This window comes from Mus musculus, chromosome 1 (assembly GCF_000001635.26).
Source record: "Mus musculus strain C57BL/6J chromosome 1, GRCm38.p6 C57BL/6J".
NCBI classification, from domain to species: domain Eukaryota; kingdom Metazoa; phylum Chordata; class Mammalia; order Rodentia; family Muridae; genus Mus; species Mus musculus.
This window is the reverse complement of record NC_000067.6, coordinates 66,582,639-66,605,301: the sequence shown is the minus strand read 5'-3', so window position 1 is coordinate 66,605,301 and position 22,663 is coordinate 66,582,639. Positions and strand designations below refer to the sequence as shown.

The following is a 22,663-nucleotide window of genomic DNA, read 5'->3' as shown; positions in this document are numbered from 1 at the left end:
TTTTTTTTCCTATTTATTTATTTATTTTTTTCATTAAATTATTTTTTTATTAGGTATTTAGCTCATTTACATTTCCAATGCTATACCAAAAGTCCCCCATACCCACCCACCCCCACTCCCCTACCCACCCACTCCCCCTGCAAGATTTTATCGAAAGGACCCAGATGTAGCTGTCTCTTGCGAGACTATGCCGGGGCCTAGCAAACACAGAAGTGGATGCTCACAGTCAGCCAATGGATGGATCACAGGGCTCCCAATGGAGGAGCTAGAGAAAGTAGCCAAGGAGCTAAAGGGATCTGCAACCCTATAGGTGGATCAACATTATGAACTAACCAGTACCCCGGAGCTCTTGACTCTAGCTGCATATGTATCAAAAGGAGGTTTGTATTTTAGGTTTGGTTTCTCCCACAACAAAATGACTATATGAGACAATAATAAAACCCGAGTTCTTTAAAATGTGAGTTACGTGTACACTTTCAACACCATATAAGGGGGTACTGAACAGTAGAGAGCTATACAAAGAGCATTATGCTGTGGTTTAATTGTAACACAAGATTCACCAAACTGTATTTTTCAATATTATTTCTAGGCTTAATTTAGACTTTATGGTTAATTATTTTTAATGGACATTACTGCAATCTCATGGGTATTGAGAAATGAAGAGTAGATTACAGTGATAATTCTTAGATTTTTAAATAGAGGCACATACTAATGCCTTTTGCCAGAGTTTATGATACTTTCAGGCTACAAATGGAACTAAATAACTTCAAGTTAGTGGGATCTGAAGGAGACTTAATTTTGAGAATTTGTTCTAAGATAAAAGATAATTGGGGACCTCCTGCAGCCCTGAAAAATTAGGGTTTTCAGAATTATGATATCAATTAGTTAAAAGGGACACAGTGATGAGAATACAGCCTTAATGTCATTTGTGAAATATGTCATCTGAGAGTATATGCTGCTGAATTTGAGCCTTTGTCTTCATGACAATAAGAAACTAGATTAAAAATGAAACAGACTCATTGAATTGGATAATACATCTCCCTTTGCACATTGTAACCATGAGCAACTCCTGCTCCTCTATGTTTTAAAACATCACAAGAGTTCAAAGTCCTTCTACCTTTTCTCTGGTCCATGCAACTACCTCTAACTGTTCCTTCCTCCCAGCTTCTACATGTCTAGTCACATACAAGGACCAACAACCTCTAACACATTTAAAATCAAATGCTAGAATTAAAATTTTAAGCATATTGACTAGACTCTGCCCCTTCCTTACCTTTCTGATCTGTCTCCTTCAACTCCTCCCAAACTCATTCTCTAATAACTCTGTTGATCCTTTGGTCCTCATTCAAATGCTCCAAGATTATTCTTCATGACATCATGAACTACGGGGTCACAGTTGCTCCTATTTGGAATTCTCTGTCTCCAGCCTTCGGTATTATTGAAGTGCCCAGTGAAAGTCTCTCAATGTAATCCCCATTATTAGAATCTTCCCTCACATATAGCTTTCTATTCCAGATCACTGACACTGCCTTAATTAGTTTTACTTTCCATTACATATCTTGAAAGCCTGGCATTTCATGTTATTAACTGATGACAATTGCAATCTTCTTATGAACAGAAATATACATGGGGATACGGTCTTATTACTGGCCACCTTCTGGGAACTTGTCACAGCTCCTGGCATAGAGCAGGTGCTCAGTAGCAGGATGCTGGGTGAGGGGATGCTTTTGTATTTTGTATCACTAGTTTTAGTTTGTCTTTGTGACAGGAGTAAAAGTATTTCATAGATTCTGCTTAGAGATATTGGGCAGATATTTTCAGTTCTTAAGGATAGGTTCATGTTCATTTTCTTCAGTAGAACCTACTTGTTCTTAAGTTGTTTATTTCAGGAGCTGACATTTTTTTCTTCTATAAAAAACAATGGTATGACATTAAAAAATAGTAATTACAGTTAGCAATGTCTCATTGTCACATTTTCATATTGGCTATAGTAGCTGATATGGTTTTCAAACAGCTTGGAGAATATTTAAAATCTTTAGGGATACTTTTGCCAACTAATTAAGAACATTTTATAGTTATATTCTCATATTATTCATAGTTTTAGCTTTCTGTTGTTTATTTATGAGATAGCATTTATATATTAATTCATGTATGCTGTATGATAAAAATCACTAGGTGAGAGTTTGAACAGTAAAGACAATTATATAACTGGTAGTGAAGTTGACATGTTCTTAAAATTAAGCAAATAATTTATGTTTAAAGATGATTTAGAACTACTTGACTTAAGATTAACTGGGCAAGTATTTTCAATTTTTATTCAATCCTATAAATAATAATTATGGTAATAAGTTTGAGTGGCTAAAGATTGCTTTCCAAATTAAAGAATTGTTGGTACATGTTTATAAATGGAAGTTACCTTCATTGGATATAGTAAATATTTGAAATCACATTGACTTGATACTTCTTTGTATCTATAAATTCCTCTACTATTTATTCTTTTTTAACATGGCTCGATCCATTCATCCAGATATGATGATATAATGATATTTGTACTTAAAAATGTGGCAACATTCTGATGTTGAAATATTCAAACTTTTCTCACTGCATCTCCTTTCTTATGAGAATTGAAATATTTCCTGTTTTCCCTATGTAGCACTATGGCATTTATTAGTTGCCTAAGGTCATCAAATTTGCACTCATTCATTGTCTATAGGACACCGGAAAACATGCCAACGTACACAATCAACTTTCTGAAGAGATGTACAGATCAATTTAAATGTAAAATTCTTTGTGAAAATCATTGAAGGGCAACAAAATTTTAAAAATATAAAAGCAAGATAGTGAAGTTACGTTTTAGAAGATCCTTAAATGACTTACTTTAAAGTAATGATTTTCAGTGTTGATTTCTGATCTAGTTGTTCATAATGTAGGAAAATGAGGATGGCAATGGTAACCTATCATGTTCCTCCACTCGCTTTATACATACATTCTAAGCTTCACTTGGACTGTCCTAATTGAGGCTCTAACGAAACAGTGAGAAGCTGGCCATTTGACTGACTAGAAAAGCACCGTGGTTTTAAAGGTAAGTCACACAGACAAGGTCATACAGGGCCAAGCCAAGCCATAAGGTACCCATCTACATAGGCTCTCCCTCTTTTTCTTCACAGTTTGATGTATGTGAAATTGAATTTAGAATTCCTAGTGCCAAGTGGCAGCTGAAATATGACTGTTCTTGCTTTCATCTGTGACCATGTAAGCAGAAGAAGCAATACATGCAGACTACCTCCTTGCACCAAGGCCAAGTGGTGGTGAGGGGTGGGCAAGTGGTCAGGGTGTAAGCTTGACAAACCTGAAGAGCAATCAAGGGACACTAGCTTCACATGCTTCCTAACTTGTTTCCATAACTCGCATAAACAGCTCTACTTTGCTATTGTTGATATTCTGGTTTTTTATTTATTATCTCTCATTATGTAGATTATATATGTACTAATGTTCGATCCAGTCCTGAACTGACATGTCATTCATTAACATTCTGATGCTATAGACGACGTTATCCTATAGAAAAACATGGACATTGACAACTCTGAATTGAAAAGTAATTAAGAATTTTGGACTATAAGTTAAAAAGCTTTATATTTTAGTCATACTGTTTTTAGTTGCACAAGAAGAATATATAAGAATAATATTGACTATATACATTTATTTTAATGTCCCAAAGTCCTCTTTTAATTAAAAAAAAGCAAGCAAAGTGATAAATGATTGTTGCAGAATAGTTGAACTTGGGTGTTTTCCCTTCCTTTTTAGTTAATAAAATAATGGGTCATCACAAAGCTGATGGCATCTCACATTCAATGTGGTTAAAGGAGAATCGGTGAGCTGGCACTGTAGCCCAAGGCATTCTGGCTGACAATTTCAACCTCTAACTAGTGATGTCTCCTACTTCACTGGATGTGAAAAGCCCACAGTGTCAGCTCTATGTGGGGCCAAGAATTTGGGCATACAGGTTTTGTAGTTTAAGCCCCAGATCAAATATATCCTGTGAGAAAGTCATAAACAGTAAGTGACCCTTGAGTCTCCCTACCTTTCTTCTCTTCAGCACCTGCGTCTGATTTGATGGTGTGGCTGCTGCTGTGCAGAGAATCTTTTGAGTCTTCATTTTCATCCAGAACTCCTGCAAAGCTGATCTTCCTCTCATATCTGTGCCGGTCCAATTCAGGGTCCAGACGAAGCCTGCAGCTTTCCAAGTCCTGAAATGTCATAGAAAAGCATACAAGTGCTGGGATGTCCTGAGACATGAAAGCTCATTTCTCTCCTCTCTCTCTCCCTCTCTCCCTCCCCTTCCCCTCTCCCTTTCCCCTAACTTCCTTCCTTCCTTCCTTCCTTCCTTCCTTCCTTCCTTCCTTCCTTCCTTCCTTCCTTCCTTCCTTCCTTCCTTCCTTCTTTCCTTCTTTCCTTCTTTCCTTTGTTTGACTGGATCTTGCTCTAAAGCCAGAAAGCTGATCTCATGGTCCTCCTGCCTCTGCCCTGAGTGTCCTAAGTGCTACCATGATGGGCTGGAGGTATCATGTTCTATCTACTGCACTGCTATTGTGGCAAACCGTTCATTCAGAATCACATGCAATTACATATAAAATATTCTTATTGTTTATTTTAAACTGTGGTCTTAAAAAGTTTTCTTGAATAGGAAAGTAAGTATTCCCTAACTGACGGCTTCTCATCATATTTTATTATCCAACAACACAGAACTTTGAACTGACTTCTTCACCCTCCAACTCTTGGTCCAATGTTTGGGAGGCATCTTTGGCATTTACATGTTAATTATATAATCACACATTGAGTATGAACATGTTAGGTACAAGGACATAAATAAGAAATGACTACTTCTCTGAGGAACTCAGAATACTAAGGTGAAAGATGAGTAAACAGAAATAATGAATTCTAAGTGTAGGAGTTAGATATCAGGCTTCAAGACAATAGTAATAGAATAATGATCCCCAAGTGATATCTAAACCCTAAATCCCCAGAGCCTGAGAATATGTCATTTTACACTGCAACATGAACTTTGGAGGTAAAATTAAAGCTAAGAACTTTATGATTATCTCAATCCATTAGCTAAGTGGACCAAATTTAATTACATGTGTTCTCAGAAGTGGAGGGCCTCTCCCTGGCTGCGGAGAGAGAAAGCTTTACTACAATATTCAATATTGCCTCTGAAGATGGAAGAAGGGTGTAGTAGTTTCTAGAAGGTAGGAAAAACACAAGGAGGCATTTAGATTCTTCCTCTACCACAGAAAGATCCCCAATATATAGGAATACTCGTCTTAGATTTTGACTGTAAGAAATGGAAGATAATGTCTGCACTGTTGAAAACTAGCCAAATGGATGGACCTGGAGGGCATCATCCTGAGTGAGGTAACACATTCACAAAGAAACTCACACAATATGTATTCACTGATAAGTGGATATTAGCCCCAAACCTAGGATACCCAAGATATAAGATATAATTTGCTAAACACATGAAACTCAAGGAGAATGAAGACTGAAGTGTGGACACTATGCCCCTCCTTAGATTTGGGAACAAAACACCCATGGAAGGAGTTACAGAGACGGAGTTTGGAGCTGAGATGAAAGGATGGACCATGTAGAGACTGCCATAGCCAGGGATCCACCCCATAATCAGCATCCAAACGCTGACACCATTGCATACACTAGCAAGATTTTATTGAAAGGACGCAGATGTAGCTGTCTCTTGTGAGACTATGCCGGGGCCCAGCAAACACAGAAGTGGATGCTCACAGTCAGCTAATGGATGGATCATAGGGCTCCCAATGGAGGAGCTAGAGAAAGTAGCCAAGGAGCTAAAGGGATCTGCAACCCTATAGGTGGAACAACATTATGAGCTAACCAGTACCCCGGAGCTCTTGACTCTAGCTGCATATATATCAAAAGATGGCCTAGTCGGCCATCACTGGAAAGAGAGGCCCATTGGACTTGCAAACTTTATATGCCCCAGTACAGGGGAATACCAGGGCCAAAAAGGGGGAGTGGGTGGGCAGGGGAGTGGGGGTGGGTGGATATGGGGGACTTTTGGTATAGCATTGGAAATGTAAATGAGTTAAATACCTAATAAAAAATGGAAAAAAAAAAAAAAAAAAAAAAAAAAAAGAAAACAGGTATACTTGCTGAAGTGAATAGAGGGTAGCATTCAAGGTAACCTTGAATGGACTTTCTTAGCACTCAAGTGTAGGAAAACCTAAACCTGTGTGAGCCAGAGCCACTATGGGGGATTTTATATTAGGAAAATTCATTACTCTTGTTTATAGGGAAGTCAGGACAAGAAGGGGAAAGCCCAGGAGTTCTCAGCCCTGCACATAGAACTACAGGCAGCTAAGGAATATGGAGAACAGGAGAAATAGTCTCCCCTGGGGAAGAACACACACCAATGGGTTATCCAATACCAAATGGTCAATCCCAAAAACAAACATACAAGTAATATATAGACTGGGCAAGTTGGACTTTTGTATTTAGGAATATATGTATATGTATGCACATACATATATGTATATAAATATGTATATATGCATACATATATGTAAACTTAATATAGATACCTTGCCATGACAACAATTATTGAAAAAATAGATTATGAATTTTAAAAAGAGCAAGAGAGTTTTATGGGAGAACTTGGAAGGAGGAAGAGAAGGGAGTAATGATGTAAATATGTTATTGTCTCAAAAAGGAAAGAATAAAAAGACACAAGCCTATGTTTAACAGTGAGAGTGCTTGTGTCGTGAACAACAGGTCTTAGAAACCCAGTTCAAGGTGAAGAAGACACATTTCTATTCTTGTTACTAAATGACTGAAGGCTGCTCTTCTAGTCTTGGACTTTGTAGGTCCCTTTCTTTGTGCTTCCTGTAACTCTTCTAGTGGCTAATAGAGTCTCTATTTGTCACAGGCCCTGATGTGCAGCCTAACTTGTGATCCTCTCAGTGCTGAGATTCTTGATGTCTGCTGTCAGGCAAGTGCTGTCTGTGTGCTCAGTCTAAGCAACGTGGCTGGTTAAGAAAATAGAAGGATTCATTTTCACTGACAGGTCTCAGGCCAGCAACTGCTATTCAAGGAGATGTGATCATTAAGTTCGTCTTCAGTATATGATAGGATACATAAAAGAGAATTCCTAATAAGAGTCACTGAGTAGAGCTTTAAGAGATAAAGGGCAGAACAAAAGTGACTGAGCTAAACAAGACATGTTTTTATGAAAATTGCAGCTATTCTGAAAACATGCAACAAGATGTACTCTATGCTTTCCCGAAGACTGTTATTAATCAGGAGGTTGAAAGGAATGATATTGAAGGGAGTCTGCAGGTCGGATATTTTGTTGTGCTTACTTTAAGCTGAGTGCATGCATTGGATTGTCTTGGTTTGACTTTACAGAGTACTTTCAACAGATTGGTGAAAATGACAACTCAGAATCAATACAATGTCACAGAGGGAAGTAGCTGGAATTTCCATTTCCAACAGTCAAATTGTACAGTTTTGCAATCCCAGTGAGGCTAGTTTTCTCTGGAAAACAAGCATTCCATTCATAAATCTTTCCAACTTGAAAATGTCCACTTATTTTTAAGGATGTGAGGAAATGGGTCTTCTAGAACATTGGAAAGTAAAAGCCAAAGGTTGTGCTCCATGGTAGGTGAACACTGACTCCTTTATCCAGCTTCTGGACCCACCCTGGGAATGGGGTACTGGACTTATTCATGCTGTTTGGTTTTAACAGCAGGAGGTGTGGGTTGTAAAACACTCTTAAATAGAATTTTGTGTGGAAAAAAGGAGAAGGTTTTGTTTGGCTCCCCAGGTTAAGTTGCAGGCAGACTGGGATGAAAGGACCATTGGTTTCTATCAGAGGCTTATAGGTCCAAGGTGTTTCCTGTTAGCCCATACTCTGAGGATTTATAGGCCTTGCATCTTATTTCTATGTGCAGTGAAATAAACAGTGCACAGCACATGACTGTACTTTTATGTGCCAATATGTATAGTATGTGTGTGTGTGTGTAGTATGCCATGTTTTCTATCAAACTATAATCCACAAGAAATTCTATGAAAATGACCTGTTTAAAAATGTTGAGAATCTAAACACTGATGTCACTTATGTCACACTATAAACCAGAAAACGCTTTAGAAGTAAGCGTCTATATGAACAGAGGAAAAGTACAAAAGAAAATTGGGAAATGATTTATGAATAACGTTGGCTATAAAATCCCAATTGTTTGTAGGGAAAAGGAACACAGGCTCCTAGATATTTCCATCAGAATTAGTGGAGATTGCTGCACTGTCAAACACTGTATCTGAAAGTACTTTCTCCAGTGATTTCTAAGCCAACCTTCGAGATTATTTTATTATTTTATTTTTCTGCTTATAACTACAGTTTATTCAGAAACATAAAACTAAACAGTTGGATATAAGCTGATACCTGCCACTGAGTTGGGTGATTATATGAATTAAAGTTTTTTATGTAATTTTTTTTAAATTTGGATACTGAATCTGCTAATCTTTCAGTCATACTCTTAGTTTCTAGGAGACTCAGTTCGTTTATTTATTAAAGGTGATGGATATTACCAATTTACAGGAATTTCTGTACAGGTTAAAATACTGCAATATGGTCCCCCTTTTTGTTTGTTTTGTTTGTTTTGTTTTGTTTTTAGTAAAGCTTAAAATCTTGACTCTTACTTTGGTACAAACCCAAAATAAGAACAATTTTTAGACATTGGAGTTCATTGTAATAAGGCTGTACTTCAATGTCCCTCACATCACCAAAGGATTTTACTCCATAGTAGCTAGGCTAAGAGTTCACAGTTCTGCCACACCAAGGAATGAATTGTAGGCACAATTATTTGGATACAGACTTCCTACTATGACTTCCTACTATTTGACTTGAGTGATTAACATCATTCTCAGCCCACAGGGAACAAGCTACATTCATTTAAGACATGGTGTGTGTATTAAGATGGTCTATCTATGAAGTCATTCATCAACTGTTTCAATGAACAATGTTCTACTTGGAGGATGGCACAGACCTTAAGTGAGGGTAAGATTCTGGTTCATTGGCTGTGATGATTTTGAAAAGCATTCATCTCAGAAAAAAGAGTAACTTATAAGGTCATCTTCTTCAAAGTTGATACAATAATTATAAATATCAAGCAAAACATTCTGTCTCACTCTTTGTTGTTCTCTTACAAGCCACCTCCCAAATTAATTGTCTATGTTTCTTTAAGCTGTATAGATAATTTTAAAACATGTAAGCTGTTCTGAAAACCATAGTATAGTGTAAAAACATCAAATGAACAATCCTACTAATAGAGAGGCTGAGATAGGTGAGGCATGATTTCAAGACCATTATGTGGTACACAGCAAGATACTGTCATGTACAAATAAGCAGAAAAAATATATATGGAGTGTACAATATTGGACACATTTAATTATCAAATTCAAGAGACCACTAAGTGACAGCCAACAAATTTCTAATTTCTCATATTTTGAATTTCAATCAATTAGGATATATTATTAATATTAATTTTCATATTAAAAGATATTAAGGAAAAGTGATTGTTAGTTCCTGTTATTTTTGTTGTTAGAGGTGAAATTATGATTGTGTGGCTATCTTCTTTTGGGTTTGTTGAAAGATTACTTTCTTGCTTTTTCTAGGCTGTAGTTTCCCTCCATGTGTTGGTGTTTTTCATCTATTATCCTTTGTAGTCCTGGATTTGTGAAAAGATATTTTATAAACTTGGTTTTGTCATGGACTAGCTTGTTTTCTCCATCTATGGTAATTGAGAGTTTTGCTGTGTATAGTAGCCTGGGCTGGCATTTGTGCTCTCTTAGGGTCTGTATGACATCTGCCCAGTATCTTCTAGCTTTCATAGTCTCTGGTGAGAAGTCTGGTGTAATTCTGATAGGTCTGCCTTTATACGTTACTTGACCTCTTTCCCTTACTGGTTTTAATATTCTTTCTTTGTTTAGTACATTTGGTGTTTTGATTATTATGTGACTGGAGAAATTTCTTTTCTGATACAGTCTATTTGGAGTTCTATAGGCTTCTTGTAAGTTCATGGACATCTCTTTCTCTAGGTTAGTGAAGTTTTCTTCTATAATTTTGTTGAAGATATTTACTGGCCCTCTAAGTTGGGAATCTTCACTCTCTTCTATTATCCTTAGGTTTGTCTTCTCATTGTGTCCTGGATTTCCTGGATATTTTGGGTTAGGAGCTTTGTGCTTTTTGTGTTTTCTTTGACTGTTGCGTCAGTGTTTTCTATGATATCTTCTGCACCTGAGATTCCCTCTTCTATCTTTTGGATTCTGTTGGTGATGCTTGCATCTATGACTCCTGATCTCTTTCCTAGGTTTTCTATCTCCAGGATTGTCTCCCTTTGTGTTTCTTTATTGTTGTTATTTCCATTTTTAGATCTTGGATGGTTTTGTTCATTTCCTTAGCCTGTTTGAATGTGTTTTCCTGTAATTCTTCAAGGGAATTTTGTGTTTCCTCTTTAAGGACTTCTAGCTATTTACCTGTGTTCTCCTGTATTTCTTTAAGGGAGTTATTGATTTCCTTCTTAATGTACTCTATCATCATCATGAGATGTGGTATTAAATTGAATCTTGCTTTTCCAGTGTGATGGTGTATCCAGGACTTGCTATGGTGGGGGAATTGGGTTCTGATGATGCCAAGTAACCTTGATTTCTGTTGCTTATGTTCTTAAGCTTTCCTCTAGCCATCTGATTATCTCTATTGCTACCTGCTCTTGCTATATCTTATTGGAGTCTGTCCTTCCTGTGATCCCGGTTGTGTCAGAACTCCTCAGAGTCAAGCTGTCTCAGTGATATTATGATTCTGTGATCCTGAGATCCTGGGTGTGCCCAAGCTCCTATGAATCAAGCTGCCTCTGGGATTCTGAGATCCTGGTGTGACTAAGCTCCTAGGATCCTATGTTCCTGTGATCCTGGGTATGTTAAAGTGCCTGGGAGTGGGGTTTCCTCTAGGTTTTGTGGGACTAGCTGAGGAATTTATACCCAAGGTCTGCTCAGGGCACCAGCCCATAACAGAAGGAACCTGTGCTACTGGTCAGGCAGTGTTCATGGATCCCTGGATCCCACTGGTCCCAGTTACTTCCGATGTTGGGACAGATGTTGTGTCCTTCTCACCTCTGATCCTCTGATCCTGGGTGTGTTAGAGCACCTGGGAATGGAGCTTCCTCTAGGTGTTATAGGACTGGCTGAGGAGTTTGTGCCCAAGGTCTGCTCAGAGCCCTGGCCAGACCGGAAGAGGAGCTATTATTTTAATAGATGAACTAGATTGTCTTTTTATGTCTGAAAAACCTTTAGTTAAAATTTTAAGTTACAAAAACACATAACATCGTCAAGCATTTAAAGAGTCTGGGGGTATAGGAAACCAAGCCTTCAGTTCCTTGTTTTCAAGTAGCCTGGCTATTGACACCACATTGCTTCAACATACCACGAGGGGCTCAGTGCGAGGTCTAGGCAGGCATGAAAAAGTCTCCCTCAGGAAGGTGGTTATCTCCAGGAGAAGTTGGCATGCTGCCATCTTCAAGGCAAAGGGACAGCCACATTTAGAGGGGTTCACAGTACCTAAGAAAAAAAAGAATTCTTCATGAGAAGACAAACCAATAACAAATAGAAGGTCATGGTGTGATGGACCTAGCTACATCCATGTAAAATCAAACTGCACATGAGAATATTTTCTACACAACCTCAATTTACCTACTCCTGTCAGCATGACTTGGGCATGGCCATCCACCTCTCTTCTTCCACTCTGAAGTTCTGTAACGGGTGCTTTAGTATTAAAGTATCAGACAAGCAGAAGTCAGTGTTTCTATTACAGTACTATAGAGTAATACAACACAGCTCCAATGTCCCCAGAGTCCATTTGGTGAAAACAAAAATTGAAATTGGTCTTGTATTCAGTGCAGTCTTGACTGCATATATGACAACCAGCTTGGTTTGGAGCCGTCAAATCCTGGTAATGATATTAAACAGTTTTGTTTGTTCGTAACAGGGCTCTATAGCCTTGGCTATCCTGCAACTTGCTCTACAGACCACGGTGGCCTACAACTCAAATAGATCTTGCTTCTTCATCTCAAGTGCTGGAATTATAGGTATGAACCACCCACCTCAGTTTATACCACATTTTAATATAAGCTTTCCTGTCAAAGTATGACACAGCTGTACCAACTGATAGTCTCTTTCGCTCTATAGAATACAGTTTTTTTAAACTTTGTCAGACATCCAATCTATTATAGACCAATGAATCAAATTTGTACTAAATACAGATAATGGCCAAGGGAATAACAGGATTTAAAACTGTCAGGATGGTTGAGAGATCTGTATTAACATGAACCCTGTATAAATATCCTGATTACTTTATCTTCAGAAAAGAACAATGCCATCTAGCATCCTGACTCTAACAAAAGAAAGAAAATCATTATCAGTTGAATAAATCATGTCATCAAACTGTCACAATATCATTATGTATCAATAATTTAAAAAATTTCCAAAATTGTCTCTTGGGCATAATGAGATTTCTTGACTGAATAGTACACATGATTTTTTGACACAGAAGGTAGATGTTGCAGTCTTCTGAAGACATCTGGCTTATTTTTTCCACCAGAGAACCATTGCTTTTTCGACATAGTTAATACATAGCTGGAGAATCTGCCTCTCATTAGGAAGGGAAGAGATAAGCTTGCACGGAATTTCCAAACAAACATGTGCTTGCATTATATTTAGCTTTGGAGTGCAAAGTTAGCTAAATCGCACATAATAACCTCATAATTAGTTGGGGATCACAAACATCAGTCTTAAACTCCACAGAGGATATAGGGTTCTAAAAGTTACCTACGCAAAATTAAAAAACAAAAACAAGTTTGCTGAAAGTAGGCATGGCAGTAGAAGTCTGTACTAGATCAGCTACTCAAATGTTTGAGGCAGGAGGATTTCAAGATCAAGACTACTCTGAGCTACACAGGAAGACCATGTGTGGACAAAATGAATAATAAAAATAACCAAATACCAGCTACTCATTATAAACTTCTGGATTTGTTTGTTCATTGCTGAGGTTCTCTGGTAGGTAGTGACCTTGGCTGTGGTCTAGTCTCTTTCCTGATTATTACCTGATTATATCCTGTTACAATGAGCAAAGATGGAGCTCTATATGACCCAAACAAAATACTGATGTACCAGACATAACATATGAATGAATGGAGCTTTTGCATTTGATGTGGATTGCACACTGCAACCTGTGAGGATGTACTCATTTAACATTCTTTCAGATCCTTCCATTCTAAATGACCTCTGAGTGGCTTCCAACATATACCTCTGGCAGGCTGACACACATGACAAGCCTTTACTAGGTTTTATGACTGCTTCAAAGTGACTCTCTAGCATTTAGTGTATGAGTGAAATTAAACACCAAAGATTTTCAAAAATAGACTAGGTTATCTTCAGAGTCAACTTTTGTCATTGGGTTGATATGTCCATTCAGTATTTTATCAGCAGAGATGTTAAGGCTTTTCTCTCACTTTATAAGGTGTGAAAAGAGAACTAAATAATAGGAAAAAGTCCTTGATGCAAGAGAGGAAAGGGACATGGTGGGAGATTTCCTTGATTGTTAAATCTTCCAATTTGTGTCACAAGGTTAGGGCAGATTTGGCATGCATTAGCCAAAAATAACCCTTAAAAAATAACCGGAGAACTTGAGTTGCAAATGAAGAGGAAAGGTTAAATGGAAAGATGTCACTGTTTCCATTGTGGAAAGATGCAGATTCCACAGCCCACTGGAATTTCTACTCAACAGAATGCTGCACCTTCCCTAAGGCTTGTATAGTACACAGCATAGATATCTACAAAGGTATTCTGTAGAGGATCTAGCAAGAATACTCTTGTCATTAATTCTATGACAAGTCTAAATAGATACAGCACAGGACAGTCATAGTTTAAGCAAACTTTGAATTTCTTATTAATACTGAAATATGCTTTGATTAAACTACTCAACATTATTCTTTGGAATGCATCTCTTTGTGTGTAGCACAGTGTATAAACTTGCTACAATAGGTGTGTACACACGGGCATGGGGGCACACATGCTTGTGCATGAATGTGGAGGTTGGAGATTGATATCAAGTGCGTTTCTTGAAAAGCTTCCCACATTCAAACACCTTTGTTCTCAGACAGGCTCTTTCAGTGAATCTGAAGCTCATCCATTCAGTGGGGCCAACTGGCCAATGAGTTCTATGGACTTCCCTGTCTGTCTCCCCCGTGCTAAGGTTACAGTCTCCCACAACTGTGTCCAGCTTTTTAATAGGGCTTGTGAGGATCTAAACTCAGGTCCTCAGGCTTGTGCAACAAGCAGTTTTCTGATGGAATCATCTTTGCAGCCCCTGGAAAACATTTGTTGTTCGATTCTATTTTGCACAGTGCTTTTATTTTAACAGGATAAAATCTGGAAGGGGGGAGAATTAGAGAGAAAGAGAAAAACAGAGAGAGAGAGAGAGAGAGAGAGAGAGAGAGAGAGACCAAGACACACCCACACACTCACACATACACACTCAGAGAGAGAGAGAGAGAGAGAAGCAAAGCAAAACCTTCTTGGAAAGTAAAATTTTCACAACTGCGTTCTCTCGAAGAGGCTTAGCATGACTATAGATAACAAGAGTCAGAGCCTAAAAGGTAATGTGCCTTCCACATTGCCTGCAGTGCTTTGTGTAGCTGCCTTCTCATCCTGACTTTTGCTTGATCCCTCCCATACCCCGCCCCTATGTACATGCTTTACATTCACATGGGGAGAAGGGGAATGGTGTGTAGGAGATGTAGGAAGGTGGAGAGAGAATGAGAGAGGAACAAAGAAGTGTTCCTAAAGCAGAGTTTCTTACAAGCAGGGGCTCTTGTAGTAAAGGGAGTCTCCTTACTGTCATCTAAAAAGTCTTCCTCCTCATCCTCCTTCCGCAGTCTTCTCTTGGTTTCCTCATCATAGATAAGGCCGAGCAGGTTGGCAGGACTCTCGCTCTCTCCATGGCACAGCTCATTCAATCGGATGCCAATTGCCTACAGCAGAAAAGGAAGGAAAGGAACGCCACAAAGGGTGTCAGACTCTAAGACAGTACAAAGTCCCTCAAGAGTGGATGTGATTTTCCACACAGCCCTCTTCTGTATTCTATGTGTTGTCACCAACATTTTTGGCAATATGGGAATCTAGAGATGGAAGGAACACAGATGTCTCCAGGGTCATTTGTTCTAAAGATGTGTTAAAAAAATGGAATGGACATTTTTATACGCATATACAAACATTTTTATGAAATAATTGTCTATATTTATTCAAAGTTCATTCATTTTGTAGGTCTGATGTAAAGAAGCAATCAAGCAATGGTCTGTCTGTCTCTGTCTGTCTGTCTCTGTCTCTGTCTCTGCCTCTGCCTCTGCCTCTGCCTCTGCCTCTCTCTCTCTCTTTCTCTCTCTCTCTGTGAATTTGTGGTAAGTGTACAGGTATGTGCATTTGTACAAGTGTGGAGACAAGAGGTTCGTATGTTTGCACACTCTCACTCACTGAGCAATATCTACACCCTACACGTAGGCATTTGTTTTTAAATAGAGAGATTACAGCAGCAAAAAAAAAAAAAAAGATAAGAAAGTTAAGAAAGTAGCAATCTTTCGAAAACATCTGATTATACTTTTTTACAAGAGTATCAGTGCCATGCTAGTGGGTTTGGAAGTTGGCAAGAACACTATTCCTGTGGTTTTATTTATATTACCATTTATATATGCACTTATTGGCATTTATGGGCTTCTCCCCATCCCATGATAGTAACTTAGTAAGAAATGTTAACTGCTCTTCTGGTAGAGCTTCTAAAAGCCACATTAGAAGGAGGACATCTAATAACTTGGCACACTGACAATATTGATTCTAACATGGCATACACAGAATCAAACTCTGCTTTCCCGAATCATGACACAGCGTTCCACAATTTATGGAGAGGAATTTTCCTCAGGAGGTAAATACACTCTCTATTTAGTTCCTTTTGTATCTAAACATTGCAGAATATGTGATAATGAGAGTCAGAGCCTTGGGAAGGAGTTTCAAGAATAAAGTAAAGTGAACACTGCTTCCGGGTCAGACAGTCTTGTGCTCTGTGCATTAATAAAAACAAAATCACAACTCATTTTCTTCCATATCCCCATAGCATACTTAAGACATACTTAGCAAGGAATTAGACTCACTGCTGGAGACCAACCCATACCCATGAACAGATATACAAATTGCATCCAGAATACTTTCAATAAAAACATGACTGTTTTGAATGTGTTCAGCTTCTGGAAACAAAAAGGTCTTTGTAAGATCTGGAAATAAGTGACAAACTGCAGACCAGGGAACAAAAAAACCTAACAAGAACATACTAGAAAAAGTTGTCACAATATTCCCCCCAGGAGTACTTGCTAATTTTGGAAGGCTTAAACAAATAAAGGATGACCATAAGCAGCATCACCGAAGACCTTGTTCTGAGGATGAGGCGTGATGACGTTGGAGTGGAGCTATCCAGCTGATCAGTGAGACTCAAAGGAGAAATTTTTTAATATTAATTTTTCTGGAATATTGTAATTTAATTACTTAAACTCCAAATTTATTTTAAAAAAATCAAACCTAAACTTGCCTAAGTTACAGTTTAAAGTTCCACATCTCATCCAAGGCTTGAAGGATGTCTTAAGGAGATGTAATTCCTTTCTTCCTCCATTCCATGAAATATTTATAAAGTGAGATGTTTGTAAGGTTTGGAATGAAACACGAATATACACAAGCTGTTCAAGTGCACTGGTGTCTATTATACATGTGCCTTGATTAATTATGAATGCATTTACAGGAAGATCACTGACAAACGGGGAAGTTACAGAGGTTAAGAGACTAGCTGAAGGCTGTGGACTGAATTCGAACATGTTTGTCTCCTATCCTTTTCCTTACTACACTCTGAGTCTTTTGGGGAGGTAAGAACATGTTGAGTGGCACATTTACTGGTTCAGAAGATACACAACCATGTATCTCATTATTACAGACTTAGAGCAGCTGATGTGTTGGCTGACTGAAAATGGAGCTAGATGTTCACTTAAAAGAAACTAAAAGTTTCTATGATTTTGGAACTATACCAGGCATTCAGGGACTCACCGAGAAATCATTGAAGAACAACTTTTTTTTTTTTTTTAAATGGAGAAAATACACAGGCAGGATGGAAAGGTATCTGAGGACCGGGTAGCCTAATGAACCATTGGAATTAGAGGGTCATTGGGCTTTCTGCTGAAGAAGGTAAAATATAAAGCATGACTTCAACATTTATAGAAGTCTACTACTTATATAAATTTATATTTTATATATTATTAATTATATAATATAATCATAGCATTGAATATTAAAATATATAACACAATAATATTTAAGTTATAAGGTAAATTTATATTATGGAAGTTTAAGTTAAATAGTTTTATGTTATGAGCTAAATCAAATTCATCACCCATAATCCTATTTAACTCAAGGGAAAGGGGGAGGGGGCATTAAGATAATTTTCTTCTCACCAAACAGCCAGAGTTTATAGAATGAGTCACAGGGGCCAAAGCTAGAGGTTGGGAGCCCAGTATGAACTTTCTGTTTCAGATAGATTGTGTCCAATGGACAGGACCTTACCGGCAGTATACAAGATGGATTATAAGGCATGAGGATGAGAGACAATGGAAAATAATCATCTAAATTGAAGTAAAGAAGCTCTGACCTATGAGACATTGATTAGGAAAAGGTAGGATCAGCAGAGAGAGATTTGGAATGTGCTAAATAGCACACGTGTCAATTGCTGGTAGTACCACTAATGTAAGCCAAAATCTTAGACATGTTTGCAGATGAGTGTGCATTTAGGAAGAAGTGTTTTATTTTGTTCAAACTATTTTGTTTGGAGATATAGAGAAAATGCCTTCAAGATGAACTTGGCAATGCAGACCTGGGGTTTGAAAACTTCTCTGGACAGAACATTCTGTGCTAGTTCCTCACATCAAGCACTGGACATACAGGAGTTGAGTGACACTGATGAAAGTCACACAAGGAGAAATTATAAGAGATCTTCAGGCAATAGATATATGGAGAGGAAAGAGGTGAGGCCAGGGAGGAGGGCACTCCTCAAGTGAGGTAGTGAGTCTAAATGGGTCCAAATGTTTCAACATAGTGAAGTGAGTGGACAGGTCTTCTGAAAATGTGCTTTTGTTTTGAAAATCCATATCAACTGACTGACTCCAAATTGTTCAAACTTTTAGGAAATGTGTGTTTGAGTGTGTGTGTGTAACTATGTATGTGTGTATATACATATTTGTATGTTTGTATGCAATTCACCACCAGAGGATTGGAAATAGCAAATGTTACTAAAAAGGCCTTTAAAATGCTTTACATAAAAATAAAAGGGCCATCTGAAAAGAGAAAATAAAAATAACTAAAAACTGTCTTGATTATGTATCTTAGTGGCCTCAAATCTCATTACTTATTTTCTAATTTCACCAAACTTAGGCTGGGGAGTCCCCCTGATCTCACTGAGGTTCTAACACATGCACATGGAAGAGAAGAGGGGGATAAAATCCACATTCTCCTAGTTGCGTAGCTGTGAGTTTGCAGTTCACTTGTGTGGGAGAGTTTTGAAGTTCTGGCAGAAGAGGGTAGGAAGAATGATGGGACAGAGAGCTTTGTAAGTTTTGTAATAGAATATGCTCCTGTTGCAGACTGTCTCAATTAAAATAAGATGAAAATGAGTCAATCACAGTTTTAATTATATCAAGTTAATAAAGTGTGAAGAAATATTAGAGTTGGAACAACATCAATATGATTATGGTGCAAGAATTTTCATCTGAAGATTATTTAAAATGGTGGCCCACACATTATTGAAGTTAAATGTATTTTTCTGTGTTAATGGCAGATTGTTAATCTTGCTATATTTAATTAAGCGAAATAGATGATCTTATTTAATTGGTCTGTTTATGTTGCTTTATGTTATAGGCTTTCAAAAATACCAGTGATACATACATCTCTATGTTGCAGATTAATGAGTGGAATAACAGACCCGTTCAGGCCTCACACATTCTCTCTGTTTTCTAAACACAGGAAATGATAAAGAGATGAATCATCTTGGGGCATAAAACACATAAATTCAACATAAGTTTGATTATTAATCATACTGAAGACCAACATGGATTGGTATGATATGACGGTCCCTTTTCACTATATCAAAACAAGGCCCAGAGGCAGTTTTCTCAGAGAGACACTATGCACATCTGGTGAACATGTTTATAATTTATGAATTCTTGAAAACGTCTCCAAATATATTTTTATGTACTGTTTAATGTTATTATCAGAGAAGGGTCCATCTGTGTTAGTTATTTATAGCTTATTATCTCTTTGCCTGGGGAGAAATAGAGAAGTTAAGCACTCCATCTTTTAGCTAAAAAGAGTTGAAAGGCTGAAGAAAAACACTTTACACCTCCATTTTACTGGGGAGTAAAAACTGTCCAAAGTTCCTGGACTTTTGAAAATGAGAATTTTTTTTTTTTTTTACCAGCAAAGGGTTGAAATGTTTTAGTTTGAAACAGAAGATGTAGGGTGTTGAAATAAGAAAAACCTTTATCCTGCTACTGCCATGTGGGGGTATACATTTCCAATCTGATGATTTTGCCTTGATAACAGACAATGTAGTCTCATAGAAAAAAAATATCACCCCCAATTTCAACAGGATTATTAGGCCAAGTAATTGGGAAAGAGTATTCAATATTTTAATAAGAAAGCTAAATATGAAAGAAAGAGACTGGGATTTTCAAGTCTGCTTAACAGAAGTGCTTGGGCTATTGCTTAAGATTGACCAGAGGGGTGGAATTACCATGCCTGACCTAAAGTTTTACTACAGAGCAATTGTGATAAAAACTGCATGGTACTGGTATAGAGACAGACCAGTAGACCAATGGAATAGAATTGAAGACCCAGAAATGAACCCACACACCTATGGTCACTTGATCTTCGACAAGGGAGCTAAAACCATCCAGTGGAAGAAAGACAGCATTTTCAACAATTGGTGCTGGCACAACTGGTTGTTATCATGTAGAAGAATGTGAATCGATCCATACTTATCTCCTTGTACTAAGGTCAAATCTAAGTGGATCAAGGAACTTCACATAAAACCAGAGACACTGAAACTTATAGAGGAGAAAGTGGGGAAAAGCCTTGAAGATATGGGCACAGGGGAAAAATTCCTGAACAGAACAGCAATGGCTTGTGCTGTAAGATCGAGAATTGACAAATGGGACCTAATGAAACTCCAAAGTTTCTGCAAGGCAAAAGACACCGTCAATAAGACAAAAAGACCACCAACAGATTGGGAAAGGATCTTTACCTATCCTAAATCAGATAGGGGACTAATATCCAACATATATAAAGAACTCAAGAAGGTGGACTTCAGAAAATCAAATAACCCCATTAAAAAATGGGGCTCAGAACTGAACAAAGAATTCTCACCTGAGGAATACTGAATGGCAGAGAAGCACCTGAAAAAATGTTCAACATCCCTAATCATCAGGGAAATGCAAATCAAAACAACCCTGAGATTCCACCTCACACCAGTCAGAATGGCTAAGATCAAAAATTCAGGTGACAACAGATGCTGGCAAGGATGTGGAGAAAGAGAAACACTCCTCCATTGTTGGTGGGATTGCAGGCTTGTACAACCACTCTGGAAATCAGTCTGGCGGTTCCTCAGAAAATTGGACATAGTACTACCAGAGGATCCAGCAATACCTCTCCTGGGCATATATCCAGAAGATGCCCCAACTGGTAAGAAGGACACATGCTCCACTATGTTCATAGCAGCCTTATTTATAATAGCCAGAAGCTGGAAAGAACCCAGATGCCCCTCAACAGAGGAATGGATACAGAAAATGTGGTACATCTACACAATGGAGTACTACTCAGCTATTAAAAAGAATGAATTTATGAAATTCCTAGCCAAATGGATGGACCTGGAGGGCATCATCCTGAGTGAGGTAACACATTCACAAAGAAACTCACACAATATGTACTCACTGATAAGTGGATATTAGCCCAAAACCTAGGATACCCAAGATATAAGATACAATTTCCTAAACACATGAAACTCAAGAAAAATGAAGACTGAAGTGTGGACACTATGCCCCTCCTTAGAAGTGGGAACAAAACACCCTTGGAAGGAGTTACAGAGACAAAGTTTGGAGCTGAGATGAAAGGATGGACGATGTAGAGACTGCCATATCCAGGGATCCACCCCATAATCAGCATCCAAACGCTGACACCATTGCATACACTAGCAAGATTTTATCGAGAGGACCCAGATGTAGCTGTCTCTTGTGAGACTATGCCGGGGCCTAGCAAACACAGAAGTGGATGCTCACAGTCAGCTAATGGATGGATCACAGGGCTCCCAATGGAGGAGCTAGAGAAAGTACCCAAGGAGCTAAAGGGATCTGCAACCCTATAGGTGGGTCAACATTATGAACTAACCAGTACCCCGGAGCTCTTGACTCTAGCTGCATATGTATCAAAAGATGGCCTAGTCGGCCATCACTGGAAAGAGAGGCCCATTGGACACGCAAACTTTATATGCCCCAGTACAGGGGAACGCCAGGGCCAAAAAGGGGGAGTGGGTGGGTAGGGGAGTGGGGATGGGTGGGTATGGGGGACTTTTGGTATAGCATTGGAAACGTAAATGAGCTAAATACCTAATAAAAATTAAAAAAAAAAAAGATTGACCAGAGGAGAGGCCATTCAGGATGAACTCATGCACGGACTGGGTGTCGGGTCTCGAGTCTCAGTGAGAGGTTCATGTTCAAATGGAAGGAAGACAATAGTGCCAGCTTCCTTCAACTATCTATCTTACTTTCCCTAGAATTTTATGTTTGTATTTCTGTCTTTTACATTTCGTTACATCATAACCCTCCCACAAACATGTTTTACAGAGAATTTAAGGCCCTGTCTGTGAAGAGTGTTTAGTGAGAAACTGTCATTCCATTCTTCACCTCCAACCTCACCTATGTTATGTTTCCTCCACTGATCCTGCTTTGTTCAGTATGATACATGCCTTTAAGATTTCTTTTCTTGCTTCTGGTCTGGGCCAGTTCCCTGAGCAGACCTTGGGTGTGAACTCCGCCACCAATCCCACAACAACCAGAGGAAGCTCCCCTTCCAGGATTCTAACACGCCAGGATCATAGGATCAGAGATGAGGAGGACACAACATTTGCCCCAATACCAGGAGTAACTGGGACCAGCAGGACACAGGCACCCAGGAATTCTACCCAACCAGTGGCTAGGGTTTCTTCCAGTCTAAGCTGGTGCCCTGAGCAGACCTTGTGTTTGAACTCTGTCCTCAGCTAGTCCCATAACACCCAGAGGAAATTCCACTCCCAGGTGCTCTAACATGCTCAGTATCCCAGGATCCCAGGATCCCAGGATCTCAGGAGCTTGGTCACACCAGGATTTCAGGGTCCCAGAGGCAGCTTGACTTCCAGGAGCTCTGACACACCCAGGATCTTAGGATCCCTGGATCCCAGAATCACAGGATCACAGAG

At 38.5% G+C, this 22,663-nt stretch overlaps 1 protein-coding gene across 21 annotated transcripts in view; it reads right to left on the bottom strand.

The window, feature by feature from the left end:
• The window catches only part of Unc80 (unc-80, NALCN activator), a 231,236-nt gene that overhangs the window by 93,849 nt on the left and 114,724 nt on the right, over positions 1 to 22,663 (bottom strand). For 12 of the 21 annotated variants that reach the window (XM_017321274.2, XM_017321275.2, XM_011238547.3 and 9 more), the window contains exons 24-26: positions 14,936 to 15,107; positions 11,504 to 11,637; positions 4,082 to 4,247 (exon numbers count right to left, since the gene is read on the bottom strand). In XM_017321274.2, the coding sequence (XP_017176763.1) occupies positions 4,082 to 4,247; positions 11,504 to 11,637; positions 14,936 to 15,107 (472 nt within the window). The remainder of the gene's footprint in view (positions 1 to 4,081; positions 4,248 to 11,503; positions 11,638 to 14,935; positions 15,108 to 22,663) is intronic. The other 9 variants (XM_006496086.3, XM_030255023.1, XM_017321271.2 and 6 more) reach the window with 1 other exon arrangement.